The 20,921-nt window shown below is 43.2% G+C and overlaps 1 protein-coding gene across 6 annotated transcripts in view; it reads right to left on the bottom strand.

The window, feature by feature from the left end:
- Positions 1-4,349: 4,349 nt before the first annotated feature.
- Positions 4,350-20,921, bottom strand: part of myb (v-myb avian myeloblastosis viral oncogene homolog) — a 37,997-nt gene continuing 21,425 nt past the window's right edge. For 4 of the 6 annotated variants that reach the window (XM_041188883.1, XM_041188888.1, XM_041188886.1 and 1 more), the window contains 5 exons: positions 17,882-17,996; positions 17,663-17,782; positions 15,374-15,481; positions 7,328-7,444; positions 4,350-5,683 (listed from right to left, as the gene is read on the bottom strand). In XM_041188883.1, coding sequence (XP_041044817.1) covers positions 5,570-5,683; positions 7,328-7,444; positions 15,374-15,481; positions 17,663-17,782; positions 17,882-17,996 — 574 coding nt within the window. In that variant the 3' untranslated portion in view covers positions 4,350-5,569. Of the gene's footprint in view, positions 5,684-6,022; positions 6,103-7,327; positions 7,445-15,373; positions 15,482-17,662; positions 17,783-17,881; positions 17,997-20,921 lie in introns of all 6 variants that reach the window. The other 2 variants (XM_041188884.1, XM_041188887.1) reach the window with 2 other exon arrangements.

Genomic DNA, 20,921 nt, shown 5'->3' with positions numbered 1-20,921 from the left:
GTGGGCGTACGCAGATCCTGGAGTGGTGCCCGCCATTAACAGGTCACTTAGGGCCCTAACTAATGCAATTGATTGTGACTTTTTTCTTGCCAGTGCAGTTTTCTGCTCATCGCATGGGCAAAACGGGCAGGCAGCCAGCCGACATTTTCACAAACCTCATCCAGAGGCGGGATAAAAAAGATCAGCAGCATTGCCAGTGTGAGTAGTGAGGAGTTTTGGAGGTAGTTTGCAGCTGGTTGCTTATTGGTGCTCAGCAGCTTCATCTGTTCGGGGCTTCATTCTGAGCATTTCTAGCCCTCGTTTCAAAACTCATTGCTGCCTGCCAGGCCCCCGGAGGATTCAGACCATGTGGAGCCTTCCAGGTATCAGACAGCCTTCCCTTACCCTGGGAATGGGGATTGTGTTCTTTGCTGGTGGCACCTGCTCTGAGGAGGAAGAGAGGAACAGATGTGGGGGAGGAGGCCAGATGTCCCGCTGCAGTTTCTAGTGGAGAGACCTGTGGAAGGAGAGGCGCAGGCACAAGAGGCGCAGGGCCAGCAGGAAGTCCAAGGCAGAAAGGTCTGCAGAAGATGCCACTATCCTTCTGCCAGCTACCTCAATATGTCTGAGGTGCAACGCTGAAAAAGGTTCCGCCTCTTAAGGGAGACCGTGATCTCCGTTTGCCGGATGATTGGGCCTGAGATCAGCTCTGAATGTGTGGGTGGACACCCCAGGCCAGTGGCTCTGAAGGTCAGAGTGGCCCTCAGCTTCTATGCTTCTGGCTCTTTCCAGAGGTCAGTGGGAGATTTGTTTGGAGTCTCCCAATCAACTGTCCACAGTTGGGTCAAGCTGGTGACAGAAGCTCTGTTCAGGCGGGCACTGACCTTTATTCTTTACCGTACAGATGAGGCCAGCCAGGCTGAGCGAGCCAGAGGTTTTGCAGCGATTGCTGGGTTCCCCCATGTCCGGGGTACCATCGACTGCACACACGTGGCCATCAAGGCACCAGCAGGTCAGCCGGGTGCCTTTGTCAACAGAAAGGGATTCCACTCCATGAGCATGCAGATAGTGTGTGACCACAGGATGCTGATTCTGCAATTCTGTGCAAAGTACCCTGGTAGCTTCTATGATGTGTGCATCCTCAGTCACTCTCAGGTGCTAAAGCTCTTCAGTGCTCCAGCCCGATTGGATGGCTGGCTGCTGGGTGACAAGGCATATCTGTTGAAGAGGTGGTTCATGACCCACCCAAGAACAGAGGCAGAGAAGCATTACAATACAAGTCAAGCCTCTACAAGGGCAGTGATAGTGAGGACCATCGGTCTTCTCAAGATGCGATTCCATGCGTGGACTGTTCAGAGGGAGAACTAGAATACACTCCAGAGCGGGTGTCACTGATAGTGGGTGCATGCTGCGCTCCCCACAATCTGCTACTGGCAAGGGGGGACCCACTAGAGGAAGAGGATCTTGATGCAGCTGCACAGGCCAAAGATGATGAGTCCAGCAGAGTCTAAAGATGATCACGGTGAGGAGAATGCTGAGGCCATGAAGCCAGACCTCGGTAACCTCCAGGGAGAAAGGGACATCAGGGACGCCTTGACCCAACGCTCCTTCAGCTAGGCTATCAAAGATCAGCTTCAAACTCATGCCAGGGCTGCCGCCTCTATCCCGGATGTCTGAAGACAAATTCATTTGAACACAAGAATACTCAATGCCTGTGCAATAACGTTCAGAGCCACTTACATCCAGCATTACATACTGGCGTTCTCTGTCAATAAAATAAAAAGGTAATGTGTACACAGGCCATGATGAGAAAAACAAAATTTACCTCCTCGTGACACTTCCATACTATTTACATAAACATTTTTGGCCTTCAGTCCCAGACCAGTATATATATAAACAGAAATGAACATAGAATCACCTGTGACCTGTCCCTCTTGTGCTCATGGTGCCTTTAATCTACATTTGTGAGTACTACATCTAGGTGGTCCCCCGCTCTCTGGCACTGGAGACAGCTTGCTGACTCTGCTGTCTTGTTGGCCTTGAGGTCCTTGGCAGTCGTCCTCAGGCCAGCGGAGCCTGTGCTGACCACTGCCAAGCCTGGGAGGGAGTGGCCAGCACCACACCTGACATCTCCCCAGTTGCCGCAGCCTCATCAGGTGCCATGGTCGCTGGTGGAGAGGCACAAGAACTGCTGTCATCATCCAGAGTGCGCTGAGAGGAGTATGGAGAGTCAACAAGCAGGTTGTGTGCCAACATGTGGTCACTCTGTACTAGGAGGCTTCAAAAACATCATGTGTAAGCTACAAACCTCGAATGAGAAGTGGGCAGTGCCGTATTTGCACTAAGCAGGGCAGAACCAGCAGGGCTTCTCCTGGGGTTAACAACTACCATCTTCATAGGGGCAATGTGCAGCAGAGTTCATGTGTGGCCATCCTGGGTCAGGGAGAAGAGCCTTCTGTCACCAGTGTTAGGAAACAGGCACAGTTTAAGTAAGTTATATTTGTATTGGTGGGTGTCAGTAATGTGTTTTAGCTTTAAAGTTTATGTTTAATTTTTATTTCTGTATTTGTGTGTTAAAAGGTCAAGTTGAGTTTTAGTTTCACCTTAAAAGATGAAACCTGGGATCTAGTTTCATTTTTCATGGAGACAGCAGGTCTAAAGCTGTATGTACATCTGCAATTCTAATGAGTTTTACTACTCTTGAGGAGAAACTAAAGCAAACACAAGAGTAGAAAAAAACTGCTGTTGCCTAGCAACAGAGGTCCAGAGAGGGAGACCCACCCACCCACAAAGAGAAAAAGCAGCAGTTTGAGTGCATTTGGAAGAAGATGCCAGGACAAGCAGGACGTGAAAAGGGAAAGATAGCAGGTTCCAAACTAAACAAGAAAGTCCCCAAAATCCAGGGGAGTGGAACAGGAGCAAGTCCCAAGAAGACCTTCTAGTCAAAGGAAGGACAGGAACCTGGAAAAGGTCCGGTTAAGTGAAGTTAAGAGTGAGGGGCAGAGGAAGGCTCCACGCTTCAAGAGACGAAAGCTGTAGGAAGTAGATTCAAAGCGACAGACTCGTGAGAAGTCAGAAGGCCCAAAGAGGTGGGTGAAGGTCTGTAACTCTGCTATAAGCATATGAAGCAATGTACTGTTGACGGCTGAATCAGTGAGAAAGTGTGCATGGAAGAAAGCTTGGATGCATGTAGTGACCCAGGGAAGAGGAACATCAGAAGGAGAGTTCAAAACCCTGGAGGCGGACCCTTGCGGAAGGCGTCTGAAAGTGTCAGTTTGGATGAAGATTCCACAATGAGTGCTTGGAGAGTGGAGATTGGAAAGCCTCATGTAAAAGACAAAGTTCAGTGAGACTTGGTTGGCTCACGGTATAACAAGCGTTTGCGAGGCATGGGGGATGCAGTTGGTGAGAGATCTGTAGCATGTCTGGGGTGGCATCTGTCACTTGGGTTCAGCATGTGCTGTGTCTGACCACAGGTCACCTATTGGTTTACATGGACTGTGTACTTACTGTGAACATTAGAGTATAAGATAGCTTTTATAACTTGTATTATCCTTACAAATCTGTATATATCTGTAAAGGTATCATTATGGGTAAAGGAATAATGTATAGTTCATCTTTTCTCATTAAATAAATGTTTTATTCTTTTGTTAAAAAGTTCATCAGCTGACTGCTATGAGTCTGTTCAGTAGCCAATCTCCACGTATCTAAAAAAAATAAAAGTTAGGATCTATCAAGCCAGGTTCCACCTAGGATCAGGCTTGTCCAGTTGTAATATCAGCTGGGATCATAACACCCGAGAATATGAAGAACTTGGCTAAAACTTATATTAATACATGAAATAATGATATTTTTACACAGTACTTTAAAACACAAATTTTCATATTTACATGACATATAATGATCTATAATACATGAACTTTAATAATTATATACTGAATATTACAATACTGCTATATTGCCATTATATTTTTTGTTAGCATCTGGGGTTATGTTAATTTTCAAGTGTTAAAATGAGGTCACATGGGCAAATAATTTGGTAAGCACTGACTTATGTAATATACTCTATTTCTAAAGATTTCTCTATCATTATTTTGTAATTATGTTGCAGATGTTTTTTGCAACATTATACCAAAATTATGTAAACTCATCCTTAAAATTTTTAGTATTGGAAAAATCAATGGTGATACAGTACTAGCTTGTTCCTAACGGTATACAAAAAAAACCCAAAAGGGAGAGACTGCAAATAATAATGGTCTTCATCCATGTTAGGGTGCATACGTATAAAAGCAATTCAATTTAGAAGTTACAGTTTGTGCAACATTAACATAATAATTATTTCTAAAATAAAATGAAGCAAATCTTTTAAGTAAAAAAACACACTTTTATTATCTGTACATGGCAGTGGATATACAATAGTAATCAAAATGTTGGTGCAGGTGATTTGCACCAAACTGATACTAAGGTAGTACATTTTGAAAATCAGCTATTTTTGTTTTAAAATCAAGTGTTCAGTACATGTATATCAGATGCATTTGATATAGCAATAGAATGAAACCAAGACTTCTTGCATGAGTTGTTCAGTGAATTGAAAATATATCTGGGCCAGAGTGCCTTGAATTAAATATGAAATGAATGGGACAAAAGTAAAAAAATTAGTGAATGTATCAGTGTTCTCCCAAAATACAAAAGGTGCATCATATTCATTTTGTCATAATAAGACAAAACATTTCACTTCCCAAAGGTTTGTATTTGTAAATGCTAGGTTTAAAAAAATACCGGCTACCAGTGCATTGTTGATCAGCTAATACCATTTTCTGTGATAACTCTACTGCCCATTTCATGCAGCATGTCTACATGCTAAAGTCTTTAGCAGCACAACACATTATCCATTTGGCATTTACAAAATTAACTTACTGGATAAAATATACATTTTCATACATAAAACTTTTTTTTTTTTTACATACAGTATCAGTATTATCCAAGCTACACACAAAAACACACATGCACATACATATTATATATATGTATATATAATATATATGGCTCAAAACAAGTCCCAAAAAAAACAAACAAAAACAATACTTCAAACCCTGTCAATTTTATGTCTTCAAAAGCTTGATTTTTTTCATCTAATTTGGTTTGTAGTAATGCTATACCTCTATTTTGTCAACAGTGCATTTCGTTTAATTTATTAACTTACACGTTTAAATTACATCAGTCTTGAAGTACTTCCAAAGACTAATTGCTTTTCCGCCACCCAATACAAAAGAAATACTGATATGTTCCAGTCTGCTGCCCACAACTGAAAATATTTATTCAACCCTTCTTTAAATACAAGGAGTTATTGTTGTAACTTCAAGCATCTTGTAGGTAATTGTGATACTTGTCTTTTTGGCTGGTGACATACAACCTCTCTAGCCTGACGAACAACAGAAATGTGCTTAGTGAAGAATGAAATTTGCGCCATTCTGAATTATTGTAATACAACATTGCCCTACATCCATCAATGGAAACTTTATAAGAAGAAATGCTGATCATGACTCAACAATATGTGTTTCAAAACTTCTTAATGCTTAGATGGAAAAGATTACATGACTAATGTTCTGGTAGAAAAGGTGTTCATGTATTTGCGTGCTTGTTCAGTTACAATAAGTTGATCTTCTGTTTTCCCACAAGCCACAGCCTCCCAGGTATTAGCAAACTGCAGGAAAAGGCAGCAGAAGTTACATTTCAGTTTGAAAAATGAACAATTAAATCCTCTGCCTAAAACCTAGAGTTCAAAACTCCACTTTGGCCAACTAGCAGGTATAGGGAAAAGTTAGATTTATCCCATTGTAGTTACCTACATTTTTCATTAGAGTGACTAACCTTTCTAATTCTGTAAGAAGGTATATTGTAGTAAATAATTCCACCTCAAAGTGTTTACTTCATTTTTTTCATCAAAACAATTCACATTTAACAAAAAGGAAGGAAAAGTATAAACGCATTTAAATAGAAAGAACAATTAAATATCTAATTGTTCCTATTATGAATCTCTTACTGGCTCTATGGAGTGCTGGAACAGAATTTCAGTTAACCAGGGTTCCAGGTCCAGGGACTTCTCAAATCCAGCTGGGATACCTGAAAATATATTACACGTGTCCAGCTGCCAGTATTTCACATTCAAGTACAGAATGTACACAATAATTACACCATCATCATCCTTTCCCCATCCCAGAAAAGTTCAAATTTTGGAATTCTATAGGGACTAATTGCCTTGAATGATGAAACAGGTTTTGATGGAACAGTATAGTGGGGTGAAAGTGTTTGTGAAAAATCTCTGGGTTTTGGGTTTGAATCCAGTCCAGGCAACATGCAATTTGTGGTCTGTTAAATATAGTTCAGTCTTATTTCAGGCTTCAATGAATAAAAATTCATAGCACAAGGTTCTCACATTTTAGCATTCTAACAATGGAAAATGATGGAATATTTTAAGCATTTAAATTCATTGTGGCAGCATAAGGGAGCTTAATGCTGTACCATGTAATTCCTTAACTGCAAGAATTTGATGCTATTAATTAATACCTGCAGGGAAAATCTGATGTTCCTCAGCAGTTCAATTTAATAACCACACAAGCAGCACAAAAAAAGAAAAACGTACATTGGATTCTTGCAATTGTAACTCTAAATTTTGTTATTATTTTCCAAAAACATGAATTAAACAAATAGAAAGGAAAATAATGCCTCAATACATCAGTTTCAAAGAGTTGCCACCCCCCCTCCCAGTTTAACACCAGTTACTTGTACAATCTTAAGACTTTACACTGCAAAAATTAAAAACAAGCTTTTTATTCTTATAGCAATCAAAATGTTAGAACTACCACTGTGAGCAAAGAGTGAATGCCCCTGGATATGTAAACACAATCAACTTTATATTCTGAATGCTGATTTTAAATGCACTACATGCATTTTTGATTCATAAAAATGTTTTGAAGTGAATTTAAACCTTGCCAACTTATGCAATATAAAAACTATACTTTGTGCTTACAACATGACATTCATACATAAATTATAATTGTTCATTTATTTTCACATTGAGTAAATGCAATTAAACTGCACAATTAAAAGATGATGAGATGAAATTCAACTTCTGCAGGGCTGCAACATAGCTGCCTGTTGTACACCCTGTCCATTGAATTCAATGGAAAATCTGGTAAGGTGTATAACGGGTAGGCAATCCATTAACAGCAGTTTGTTGCCTCTGACGAAGTTGAATTTTACACACTGAACAAGAATACTAACAAATTGCAAGGTTGCAAGGCTTACTTATGTAACTTAATCTTTGTTCATAACATTTTATACATACCTGCAAAGGACTGCCCATTTGCTTGCTCATCTGTACTGCAAATGCTTTGTTAAGAAAATCATCGGTCTTCTCTGAAACAGGCATCATTAATACAGAACTTGTCAGGAGATTTTGCATCTAGAATGAAGCATATAATCAAAATCAATTTCCATTTATACTTTTTAAAGAGGTCATTCTTCTTCCCTTTCCCTTATCTTCCTTAGGTATATGCTATCAACTCGTTTGATAATTGCCAGCTAACCCGCTCCCAGGCCTCTCCTAGCATATGGTTACAGTAGGACGTTCATGAAAGGTATCCAGGGTATCTTTGATCTTCCCTTCCTCTTTATGGCAAAATGTCTGACATTCAATTGGAAACTTTGCTGTTTGTTTTACGTAAAAATCACATCACAAAACAACTTTTAAGGGTCATTTATCCTGCTGTGAGGAAAACCACCTTTTCATTGCCCTCGAAAGTCTTCTCCACCACTGTAGCCAGGTCAGAATGTTTGACTTTAAGCTGCTCTTGGCTGTTGCCAGGAGGGGAACAGAGTAATGTTCAATTCAGGGAGAGAGAGGGAGAGAGAGATGGTGACAGTGGTGGCTGGGGAGGAGCATGTAAAATCCAGCAGGTGGCCTACCTACCTACCCCTAACCAGTCTGAAATTTTACAGGGGCAGGGAAGACGCAGGCAGCCCGTCTGCCCTTGGGCCTATTAAGTCTCACGCGCCCTCCCAGGTTTTCATCCGCAATGGGATGAGGAGGTGTGGCCACGCCATGTATGAAGCCTGGCAGATTTAGCTGCATGGACTGGTGTTAGGCAAAAGTGGGGGAGTCCGCTGGGCCCATGGAGGCACCTGCTCACAGCACCCTGCCTTGAACTTGGCCACCCATCCCACTCACTGAGACTCCCAAACCCAAACTTATATGGGTTCCTTGGTGTGGTGGGATTGCCTGTAGTCTCAGCAGTGGCCATCACTCCCAGCTGGATCTACAGAGCTTCTGGGCAATTCGATTAATCGGCAAGATGGGACTTCCTATCAAGATAGGGGCAGAAGTCTCGCCTTAAATCAATTAATGCTGTTCTCAGTGTTAATTTGCTGAGGGCCAAGCATCGGAAGCGAGAGGAGGAACCCCCTCAGACTTTTTATCTTGGGGGAGGGGGCGGCCTCAACCATGGCACCTCATAAAACCAGCCCAGAGAGACAGAAAGAGAGAGGGAAATATTCTCACAAAGGAGCCCTATGTGTTTGCCTTATATTCAACAAGGCAATTAATACATTTAGGGTCAACAATTCAATTAGCATGTGTGGAAATTGCGATGCTAAATTACCCACACCTGGTCAAAGAGATGCAGGCAGCATGCAAACTTTGTGTTGCATGCTCCCCTCACTGATTATGGCATGCATCCCAGTGCTGAATGTTTTACATGCTCAATAGGAGGTCCAATGCTGCATGGTTGGCACAAATCACTGCTGACCAATATTTCTTAAAGAAACCTGCATGCCTTAAAGGGAAGGTACACTCAGGCTGCAGCAAAAGGAATAAGATGACTAAGAGAGCAATGGGCCAGAGAAAGCACTCCCAGTTTCTAATGTGGTGCTGGAGATCTTAGGAGTGGTTCAGTTGGTAGCACTATTGCCTTTGAGTCAGAAGGTTGAGATCAAGTCCCACTCCAGGGCCGGAATTTTTCCCTTATCAGGCATACGTGATTGGCGGGCCTGGGAGCAGATAGGAAACGGGCCCCCGACCACGATTTCACTCTGGCTGGCCAATTAACAGCCAGCCAAAGTGAAATCGCATGCTGAAAAACTCAACACTGCCAGGGTGGGGTCGAGAAGGGGGCGGGCAATGTCGTCATTGTGGGCGCAGGTGAGCGATTCGAGAGATTTGCAGACTAGCAAATTATAAAATAAAGTATAAAAAAGCTGCAAAAAATCTCCATGTAGCACAATCAAGCACCTGAAAGCATACCTCAAAAAATGCTGTCCCCAGGTATTACTCTTTGTTTTATTTACTAACCAAGATTTCAACCCTGCCCTTGGATGAGGTTTCATGTAAAATGTAAAGGCTGCCTGGCCCATCCGCCAATTGTAAGGTTGGATGGGCCACGAAAAATCATATTCAATTGCGTCATTAATGTGCATAATTGTCGGTGGTGCGCTTTCAACTGCTGTGCATGCAATGGCATCGGGTCACTCGCCCAACGTCATCTTGTGCGATTTTACACCCGAGCAGGTCGGGCACGCGCCCATCCACGGAATGTAAAATTCTTTCCCAGGACTTGAAAGCAAAAGTCAAGGCTGACACTCCAGTACACTACTGCGGGGATGCTATGTTGTTGAAGATGCCAGATGAGTTATCAAACCATGACCCTGTTCACCCCTCAAACAGACATAAAAGATTCCTTGGGGAGGATCTTTCCCTTGTCAGGCAGGCTCGATGGGGGCAGTCGGGAAGCCAACCGCTGCCCGGGATCGGGACTGGACCACGATTTCATGCTGGTGGGCCAATTAAGGCCCACCAAGCGTGAGACACAAGTGGCAGTGCTCAGCGCTGCCTGTGTTGGGAGGAAGAGCGTGAGCGCGAACTTCACGCATGCGCATGGTTGTGCGCTGGAAAAGCTCCCCGAGGCACAGAGCTGCCTCGGAGATGAAGAGTTTAAAACATTAAAAATGAATATTTTAATAATGTTATAAAACATGTCCCCTCATGTGACTCTGTCACATGAGCAGAGACATGTTATAAATAAAATGTTAAAATTTTTATTTTATTCCTATTTGCTGTTGGAAACCTCATTCCACCCATGGATGAGGTTTCCTAAAAAATGCAAAGGTCGCTTGGCCGTTTAGCCTGCCCGCCAACCGTAAGGTTGGATGGGCAACGAAAAATTTATTTCAATTATCTTTTTAATGGCCTTAATAGGCCTTTTAATTGTCCAAATATTGATTGACTGAAATATCGCGGGTTATTTTACGCTTGGTCGGGTTGAGCGCATGCCTGCCCGATGAGTTAAGAATTCTGGGTCGTGGCTCTATTTTGCAGGGGAGTTAACCCCTGTGGTCCTATCAATATTTACCACACAGGTGGCCACAGTAAATGAATGCACACACAGTATCATCAACCTCATATATTCACAACCCACTGGTAATCTCTGGCCAACTGGGCTCATGGGGGAAGATGGTGGCAAAGCAGTGCTGTTAACAGACTAGTAATTTATTTCTTTATTTTTAATTTGTTCATGAGATGTGGGTGTCGGTGGCTAGGCCAGCATTTATTGCCCAACCCAAATTGCCCTTGTTTAGAGGGCATTTAAAGAGTCCACCATATTGCTGTGGGTCTGGGGTCACTTGTAGACCAGACCAGGTAAGGACAGCAAATTTCCTTCCCTAAATAACATCAGCAAACCAGGTGGGTTTTTACGACAGTCAGCAATGGTTTTATGGTCATCATCAGACTTTTAATTCCAGATTTTTTTTGGATTCAAATTTCACCATCTACCATGGTATGATCTGAACCTAGGTTTCCCAGAGCATTACTGTGGGTCTCTGGAATACTATCTCAGTGATAATACCACTATGCCACTGCCTCCCCAATCTCGAGGTAAAAACAGAAACAAAAGCAGAGAATGCTGGAAAAACGGAGGTCTGAGTTAACAGAGTTGTACAGAGTCGAAACGTTAACTCTGTTTCTCTATCCACAGATGCTGCCTGACCTACTGAGTTTTTCTAGCATTTTCTGTTTTTATTTCAGGTTTCCAGCATCAGCAGTATTTTGCTTTTATCTATAGTAATTCAGAGGCCCAGGCTAATGCCCTGGGGACACAGTTTCAAATCCCACCACAGCAGCTGGTGGAATTAAAAATGTCTCAGTAATGGTGACCATTAAACCATATCATCGAGTGTCAATAAAACCCATCTGGTTTTAGGGAAGGAAATCTGCCATGCTTACCTGGTCCTTCCTTCATGTGACTCCAAACCCACAGCAATGTGGTTGACTGCCCTCTGCAATGGACTAGCAAGCCAGTCAGTCCAAGGGCGATTAGAGATGGGCAACATATTGGTCTCGCCAGCGATGCCCACATCTGATGAAAGAATTTTTTAAAAATCTCATGCCTAATATTCAGATGTCCCAATTCACCCTCAAATAACTGCCAACCTCACACACATCTTGCAGCTGCCACACCTTACAGCTATCCCGCTAATACAGACACATCATCCAAACAACTTGCAGCACACGTATGGACTCTCTTCCCTCTCTCCGGCAGAGGGAAAGATTGCACACAACAGGAGACTGAGGAGACGGGCAGGCCTCCATCTCCTGAGTCCCTGAGAGATGTGTGGTGATTTATTGGGAGGGCAGTCACTGAGGCCATTGCAACCAATATTGCCGAGAACATCCAGGATGATAGCATGTTCTTGCCTTATGCACCTTGTAAAATTTCACTTCACCCTCAACCTGCTATCTGGCATGAAGAGCAAGCTGTAGATGGTGGGACCATGGACCTCTTGCTTCCGATCCAAACCCCCTTCTCTCATCCCAACCCTCTCTTTCTGCATTTATGCTTTCAGATACCCAAGCACTGCCGTCTACCCAGCCAGTAAAGGGAGAGAACAAGAGCATATATCGATGAAAAAGTACCACTTGATTTGATATTCACAGCCACCAGCTCAGATACTAGCACCATGTGTACTTTAGAGGACAGCAAAGAGGCAGCAACCACATGTGAATTACCAGACACGAGTGAGCTTCAGCCAGGCTGGGAGGAAAGGATAGTGCATGGAGTGCAAAGTCAAAGACTAATCCTGCTGCATGTGGAAAAATGACTTTTGCAGAAAACTCAGATGAGAACTTTGAAGGAGCAGTGCACAGGAGAACACTCAGGACACAGAGATGCTTAGTGCACGAGCAGACCTGCCACAGCGCCTTCTGTTAATGTCAAGAAGCATGGAGAAGTTCAGCTCCAATTGGCACGGGTGCCAAGCTTGTAGCCCATCCCTTCCAGGATGGAACTGGCATCCACTTCCATAACAGTACTAGCAGACCCAGACCTGATTGAACATTTGATGGCTAATATCTTGGTTTCCATACAGCAAAAGACACATAGGGCAGAATTTTCTGCATGTTGGGCAGGCGGGCCTGACCCAATCTCTGGTGGGCGGGGAGCCGATCACCGCCAGAGAAGCGGTTCCGCTGCCATTTTACGTGGCCTGCTTAGCATGACGTCCGGCAAGAAGCACTATACGCTTCCTTTGGGGGCGGGGTTCCTCAAAAGTGAAAGTGTGTTCTTTTGCACATGCGCACGAAAGAGCGCACATCTCCCTGAGGCTAAGTGCTGCCTCAGGGAGATCGCTGACACTTAAAAATATGAAAAATAGAAAAAAAAATTTCCCTAACATGTCCCCCTCATGTGACAATGTCACATGAGATAGGACATGTTCATAATTTACATAATAAGTTTATTAAACTTTTTAAAACCCTACATGAAACCTCATCCCGCCGGTGGATGAGGTTTCATGTTTTATCTGTTTGCCGCCGGGGTTCCTGGCCTGCTCGCCAACCTTAATGATGGATGGGCAGGTCCTTTAATTGTATAATTGATCGTGTCAATGGCCTCAATTGGCCATTGACAAGTCGGCGGGTCCGCAGCTGATTTTGCTGTGGGCCCGCCTTCCTGAAAATTTAAATGGCCTGCCCCCCTGCTCGCTGACGGCAAAATTCTGCCAATACTGTTCAAATGCTGCAATGGAAGCTCAGATCGCGATCATGAGATCCACACTTGTTGCCATGCAGGCTCAGACTGCTGTCATCATGTCTGCAGATAACAGTGCTCTAAGGGGCATGCTGGGTGTCACAGCATTGCATCAGCAGATTACTAGGATTGCTGAGGGGAGTAGCAGTGGCTCCGCGATTCTTCAAACCTGTGTCCTCTCCCCAGAGGACAACATTTATGAACACTGCCAGTGGCCTTGATGGTGCCTGTCCAGACTGCTGCTGCCCATGGCAAGGTGACCCGGTCTGAAGGCAGGCCTTGGGGTCTCAGGGCACCTGCAGTCTCCAAATAAAAGTCAGCAGCCTCCCACCAACCCCCTACAGCCACTGGGATAGAACAGTGGGCAAGGCAAAGGCACCCACATGTCTGACATAAGAGAATGTTCAAGGATACAGTTTTGTACGTATTTATTATTCATTGGATGCAGACATCACTGGATAGGCCAGCATTTATTGCCCATCCCTAATTGCCCTCTTCAGAGGGCATCTAAGAGTTAACAACATTGCTGTGGGTCTGGAGTCACATATAGGACAGGCCAGGTAAGAGCAGCAGATTTCCTTCCTTATAGGACATTAGTGAACCAGATGGGTTTTTACAACAATTAGCAATGTTTTTATGGTCATCATCCGATTTTTAATTCCATTTTTTTAATGAATTTCACCATCTGCCATGGTGGGATTTGAGCACAGGACCACAGAGAATTACCCTAGGTCTTCTTGAATACTAGTCCAGTGATAATACCACCATGCCACCACCTCCCCCATTATTTGAATGTTGTTCAATATTGAATGGTTTTTTTGAGGCGTCTTTTATTTCAGGATTTTGGACAAGAGGGTGTTGTGATGGTCCCAATCAGAGGGATGGAAAGGTGGGGAATTATGCAGAAGTAGTGATGTGGGGATAATTTCGGGGGAACTGGAGTCCGATTAACCATTCATGGAGCGATGGGGTCTCAAATGACTCCTCCCTTCCAGCTCCTCACACAACGTGGCCTCCAAAGGCCTGGTAGCATAAACTACACCCTAATGAGTCAGATTGTGTAGCATGCAACAGGCCAACATGAACTCAGAGATACGCTCCAGTAAGAATTGTATGGCTGCTCCCGGGTGGTCCAAATAGTCTAGAACAGCAACGATTTGCTCCAAAAACTTCCTGGTGGTAGCATGGTTCTCACTATATATGTGCTGTCCACTTGTGTTCGGGGAACAGAGTGTCATGAGCCAACTGGTTCATAGATCAGGTGGACCACACCCACTAGCTGGATGTTGGCATTGCTGGGTGGCCCAGTCCATTTTGGAGGCTGAACTTCATTACCATATGGTGTGTGGGCTAAAGATGCCATATAGGCTCCCTGCTGCAGTTCACTAGTGTAAGATCAGGCAGCCCAGAGGCCAACCCATCCAATGTTTTAGGTCTGTGTGGGCATGTGTTCATAGTAAGGGGTATTCTTGTGAGGTAGCAGGGCACAATCATTTTGCAGAACTCAGAATTTGTTCACCAAGAAGGCAACAGTGCTAAAAACTGCCTTTTCAAATCTGCAGACCCACAAAATTCAAATCCGCAATTAAGAAATATATGAGTGAAAATAGGATACTACAGGGTTGACAATGCGAACTGTTGGTGCTGGTTCCATATAAAACTACAGCTGAATTATTCCCATTCTTCCTCCTGAGGAATCAAATATGATGCCTTCACAGTTTATACGTGGAGTTTTGGAATTATTTTTAATAACATGAGAAGATAAAACTGATATTGTCTATCCTTCCTCATTTTTAAAAAAAATGTCTTTTATGGGACATGGGCGTCAACAACAAGGCCAGCATTTACTGCCCATCCATAATTGCCCTTGAAGTGAGGGGCTTGCTAGGCCATTTCAAAGTACTGTTAAGAGTCAACCACATTGCTGTGGATGTGGTGTCACATTTAGGCCAGGCCAGGTAAGGATCGCAGATTTCCTTCCCCAAAAGACTTTAGTGAACAGACAGGTTTTTATGAAAATTGATAGTAGCTTCATAGTCACCATTATTGAAACTAGCTTTCATTTCCAGATACTTTTTATGATGAATTTAATTTATTCATCAATTGAATTCAAATTCCACCAACTCCCAAGATGAGGTTTGAAACCACGTCCCCAAGCTGAGCCTCTGGATTACTAGTGACATCATTACTACGCCACTATCTCTCCATCATACCCAAAAAAGCTGACCATGCATTGTATGTGAATATGAGCTGCTATCTTATTAAGTGAGATGGTTGAAAAAGAGCACAAGCATAGAAAGGCTTAGCATACATACAGGTACTTCTTCCAAAGGTCCTTGTGAAAAAAGCTGAGTATTCAAGTGTTCCCTTTCCCATGGAGCCAATGTAAAGAATTTTCTCATTTTCTTATCAGGAGACTCCACCTGAAATTAACATAATAATTATTGCACTACACTGCTAGAAATATCAGGAAAAACATCTTGAATTACTAATAAACAGTACACAATTATCAGGATATAACAAAGTAGTCAAGTGTAATGCAGTAGATGTAATTTATCTCTTTTCAAAACACTTTCAATAAGGTGTCCCATAGTAGACTAATGAGTAAGGCCAGAGGGTGAGGAGTCAGGGGACAAGCGGCAGAATGGATTGCTAGCTGGTATCAAGACAGACAGCAGAGAGTGAGAATAAAGGATAGTTATTCAGAGTGACAGAAGGTGGGAAGTGACATTCCACAAGGGTAAAAGGGCTGGGACCACATTAATAATTTTGATTTTGGAATCAAAAACACAATTTCAAAATTACAAATTACATCAAACTGGGGACAGGGAGGGGGGATAGTCAATAATGAAGACTACAACAAGTTACAGGATGACTTTAATAAGCTTGCAGAATGGACAAATAATTGGCAAATAACGTTCAACACAAATAAATGTGAGGAAGTACATTTTGGTAAGAAGAATAGGGAGGTCACTTATGACTTGGAAGGTGCAAGTCTAAGTGGAGTGGAGGAAAAAGGGATCTCAGAGTACAAATATGTCAATCACTAAAAGTTATGCCACAGGTTAGTAAGGCCATAAAAATAGTAAGCCATGCATTAGGCTTTATTTCTAAAGGAAAAGAATTGAAAAGTAGGGCCGTCATGCGTTATGCATCCAACCTTGGTTAGACCACACCAAGGCTATAGTTCTGGTCACCATATTATAAAAAGGATGTGGAGGTACTGGAGAGGGTGCAGAGAAGATTTACAAGGATGATACCAGAAATGTAGCAGTAAAGGATTACAGGCTGGGTCTCTTATCTATTGAAAAAAGAAAGCTGACTTAATAAAGGTCTTTAAACTTCTGAAAGGTTTTGATAGAATGGATACAGGCAGAATGTTTCCTTTTGTGGAAAAAAGCACAACTAGAGGCCATCAATATAAGATAATTACCAAGAAATCCAATGAGGAGTGCAGTAGAAACGTCTTTGCCCAAAGAGAGTCGAGAATGTGGAATTTGCTACCACAGGAAGTGGTTGTTTTCTCAATGGCAATTAGGGATGTGCCACAAAATGCTGGTCTTGCCATCAATACTCACATCCCATGAAAGAATAAAAAGTAAAGTAAATAGTATAGATGCATATAAGAAGAAGTTAGACAAGCATATGAGGGATAAAAGAGTAGAGGATTATGATGATAGATTGGGACGAGGAAAGATAGGACGAGGCTCCAGTGGAGCATAAAAGCTGGCATGGACTGGTTGAGCCAAATGGCCTGTTTCTGTGGAGTATATTCCATGTAATCCTATGCAATGATCCTCATTCTCTGAATGAAGGCCTTCTCAACACACAGACAAGATGCTCCATTAGAAAATGCCAGTGTTAAAAGTGGTCAAAACTGCCATGCTACACACAGAAAATCTACTTTTGTTGGCAGGAAGAAAAAGTTAACAGAAAATCAGTATTCAAAAACATTTCTACCACCATTCTTGAATTTTACCTAGACATCCAAGTGAAAGGAGAACTAAAAATAACTTGGTTAAAGTCATTGAACATTCCTTGTTTTAGGTCCTGATTGATAAATTGTTGAGAGAATGAAGACTTTCATGAATAAAAGTTTCAAAGCTAGTTTACAAAAATAATTGATGTAGCAATGCATCAATAGTGTACTATTAACCACACAGATATAGATGTAAAGAATGCATGCTGTAATTGAAGTTTAAAATCATAACCTGGGAATTATGAGATATTATTGTACAAATGTTTAACATGCTTTAAATTATTCTCCCTACTATTGTAATAGAATTGTTAGCCCATTTAAATTAAACAGGTTAAGGTCATTAAAACAGCAGTCAGAAATTTGATAAGAGCAATGTTAAGCATTTGTTTAATATCAATAACAATATATTAATTTCCAGGTTTATATTCCTGCCTCCAATGAGCTAAGAATAGAAGAAAGGCTAGGAAAAGAAAGACAGTGCAAGTATGAGATAGTTATTTAATCACTAGCATATGTTGGCTCTCAATAAAATGTAATCTCCAAAATCTTGCACTGTAGGCTTTCTACCTGTTCAAGATTTGTTGTATGTGGATGAGACCTGTTACAGAGAAAGGAAATAACTTACTTCTTGCTTAATTTTCTTTAAAAGGGGTTGCCCATTTTCATGAAGACTACTTATAATTGTAGTTTCATTGGCTTCTTGTTTAATTACATCTCGGGTCTCTTCTGCAAGATGTGACGGTGTCTTACAATGTAAGGAAATGAGACATTATCAAAATCTTCCTATCGATCAGTTTCAAATTAATATTTACACAATGCTAAACAATCACCTAGACATTCTTACCAGCATTTTCAAGGGTCCATATTTAATTTCTTGGGCAGCAAGTGCATTTTTAAAAGGTGTGGGTGTTCTAGGTGAGCCTTCTAATATTGATCGTCTGATATTTGGAGTTCTGAAACTGATTAAACAAGAACAGCTAAATTACTACAATTTTAAAAAATTCACCGTGTTAACTCATCGCTTTCAAACTTCCCTGCGTCTATGTCATTGTCGAAGTGAACACACAAGAACTTCTAGCCTTAGTCCTTGCAACTGCTGATTGTAACATGACTCCTATCCACTATAAGCCTGTCCACCATCTATAAAGCACAAGTTAGGAGTGTGATGGAATACTTTCCACTTGCCTGGATGAGTACAGCTCCAACAACACTCAAAAAGCTCGACACCATTCACGACAAAGCAGCCTGCTTGATTGGCACCCCATTCACCACAATAAATGTTCACTCCCTCCACCACCGACTCAGTGTCAGCAGTGTGTCCCATCTACAAAATGCATTGCAGCAACTCGCCAAGGCTCCTTGAACAGCACCTCCTAAACTGCGACCTCTACCCTAGAAGAACAAGGGCAGCAGATGCATGGGAACACCACCACCTGAAAATTCCCCTCCAACTCGCACACCATCCTGACTTTGAACTATAATCGCTGTTCCTTCACTGTTGCTGGGTCAAATCCTGGAACTCCTTTCCTAACAGCACTGTGGGTGTTCCTACAACACATGGACTGCAGCAGTTGAAGAAGGCAGCTCACCACCACCTTCTCAAGGGCAATTAGGGATGGCAATAAATAATGGCCTAGCCAGCGACACCAACATCCATCCCATGAACAAATAAAAAAATGTAACAAAGCTATAAAGTTATCTGGTGGGAAGCCACAGTTGCAGTGCATAATAAAAAAAAATCTATTGTCCAAACCATTTGGCTTAATGATTATATTAGGGAAGACAAATATAGGTTTAAGTAGTAAAAAACAAAAAAACTGCGGATGCTGGAAATCCAAAACAAAAACAGAATTACCTGGAAAAACTCAGCAGGTCTGGCAGCATCGGCGGAGAAGAAAAGAGTTGACGTTTCGAGTCCTCATGACCCTTCGACAGAACTTGAGTTCGAGTCCAGGAAAGAGCTGAAATATAAGCTGGTTTAAGGTGTGTGTGTGGGGGGCGGAGAGATAGAGAGACAGAGAGGTGGAGGGGGTTGGTGTGGTTGTAGCGACAAACCTTTAATAATTAAGAATGGATGGTAGGGCACTCAAGGTATAGCTCTAGTGGGTTTTTTTTTTATATAATGGAAATAGGTGGGAAAAGGAAAATCTTTATAATTTATTGGGAAAAAAAAAAGAAGGGGGAAACAGAAAGGGGGTGGGGATGGGGGAGGGGACTCACGACCTAAAGTTGTTGAATTCAATATTCAGTCCGGAAGGCTGTAAAGTCCCTAGTCGGAAGATGAGGTGTTGTTCCTCCAGTTTGCGTTGGGCTTCACTGGAACAATGCAGCAAGCCAAGGACAGACATGTGGGCAAGAGAGCAGGGTGGAGTGTTAAAATGGCAAGCGACAGGGAGGTTTGGGTCATTCTTGCGGACAGACCGCAGGTGTTCTGCAAAGCGGTCGCCCAGTTTACGTTTGGTCTCTCCAATGTAGAGGAGACCACATTGGGAGCAACGAATGCAGTAGACTAAGTTGGGGGAAATGCAAGTGAAATGCTGCTTCACTTGAAAGGAGTGTTTGGGTCCTTGGACGGTGAGGAGAGAGGAAGTGAAGGGGCAGGTGTTGCATCTTTTGCGCGGGCAAGGGGTTGTGCCATAGGAGGGGGTTGAGGAGTAGGGGGTGATGGAGGAGTGGACCAGGGTGTCCCGGAGGGAGCGATCCCTACGGAATGCCGATAAGGGGGGTGAAGGGAAGATGTGTTTGGTAGTGGCATCATGCTGGAGTTGGCGGAAATGGCGGAGGATGATCCTTTGAATGCGGAGGCTGGTGGGGTGATAAGTGAGGACAAGGGGGACCCTATCATGTTTCTGGGAGGGAGGAGAAGGAGTGAGGGCGGATGCGCGGGAGATGGGCCGGACACGGTTGAGGGCCCTGTCAACGACCGTGGGTGGAAAACCTCGGTTAAGGAAGAAGGAGGACATGTCAGAGGAACTGTTTTTGAATGTAGCATCATCGGAACAGATGCGACGGAGGCGAAGGAACTGAGAGAATGGGATGGAGTCCTTACAGGAAGTGGGGTGTGAGGAGCTGTAGTCGAGATAGCTGTGGGTGTCGGTGGGTTTGTAATGGATATTGGTGGACAGTCTATCACCAGAGATTGAGACAGAGAGGTCAAGGAAGGGAAGGGAAGTGTCAGAGATGGACCACGTGAAAATGATGGAGGGGTGGAGATTGGAAGCAAAATTAATAAATTTTTCCAAGTCCTGACGAGAGCATGAAGCAGCACCGAAATAATCATCGATGTACCGGAGAAAGTTGTGGAAGGGGGCCGGAGTAGGACTGCAACAAGGAATGTTCCACATACCCCATAAAGAGACAGGCATAGCTGGGGCCCATGCGGGTACCCATAGCCACACCTTTTATTTGGAGGAAGTGAGAGGAGTTGAAGGAGAAATTGTTCAGCGTGAGAACAAGTTCAGCCAGACGGAGGAGAGTAGTGGTGGATGGGGATTGTTCGGGCCTCTGTTCGAGGAAGAAGCTAAGGGCCCTCAGACCATCCTGGTGGGGGATGGAGGTGTAGAGGGATTGGACGTCCATGGTGAAGAGGAAGCGGTAGGGGCCAGGGAACTGGAAATTGTTGATGTGACGTAAGGTGTCAGAGGAATCACGGATGTAGGTGGGAAGGGACTGGACAAGGGGAGAGAGAAGGGAGTCAAGATAACGAGAAATGAGTTCTGTGGGGCAGGAGCAAGCTGAGACGATCGGTCTACCGGGGCAGTTCTGTTTGTGGATTTTGGGTAGGAGATAGAAGCGGGCCGTCCGAGGTTGGGCAACTATCAGGTTGGAAGCTGTGGGAGGGAGATCCCCAGAGGAGATGAGGTCAGTGACAGTCCTGGAAACAA

This window comes from Carcharodon carcharias, chromosome 5 (genome assembly GCF_017639515.1).
Source record: "Carcharodon carcharias isolate sCarCar2 chromosome 5, sCarCar2.pri, whole genome shotgun sequence".
Lineage (NCBI taxonomy): Eukaryota > Metazoa > Chordata > Chondrichthyes > Lamniformes > Lamnidae > Carcharodon > Carcharodon carcharias.
Note: the sequence above shows the minus strand (reverse complement) of the source record. Positions and strands in the feature narration are given on the sequence as shown.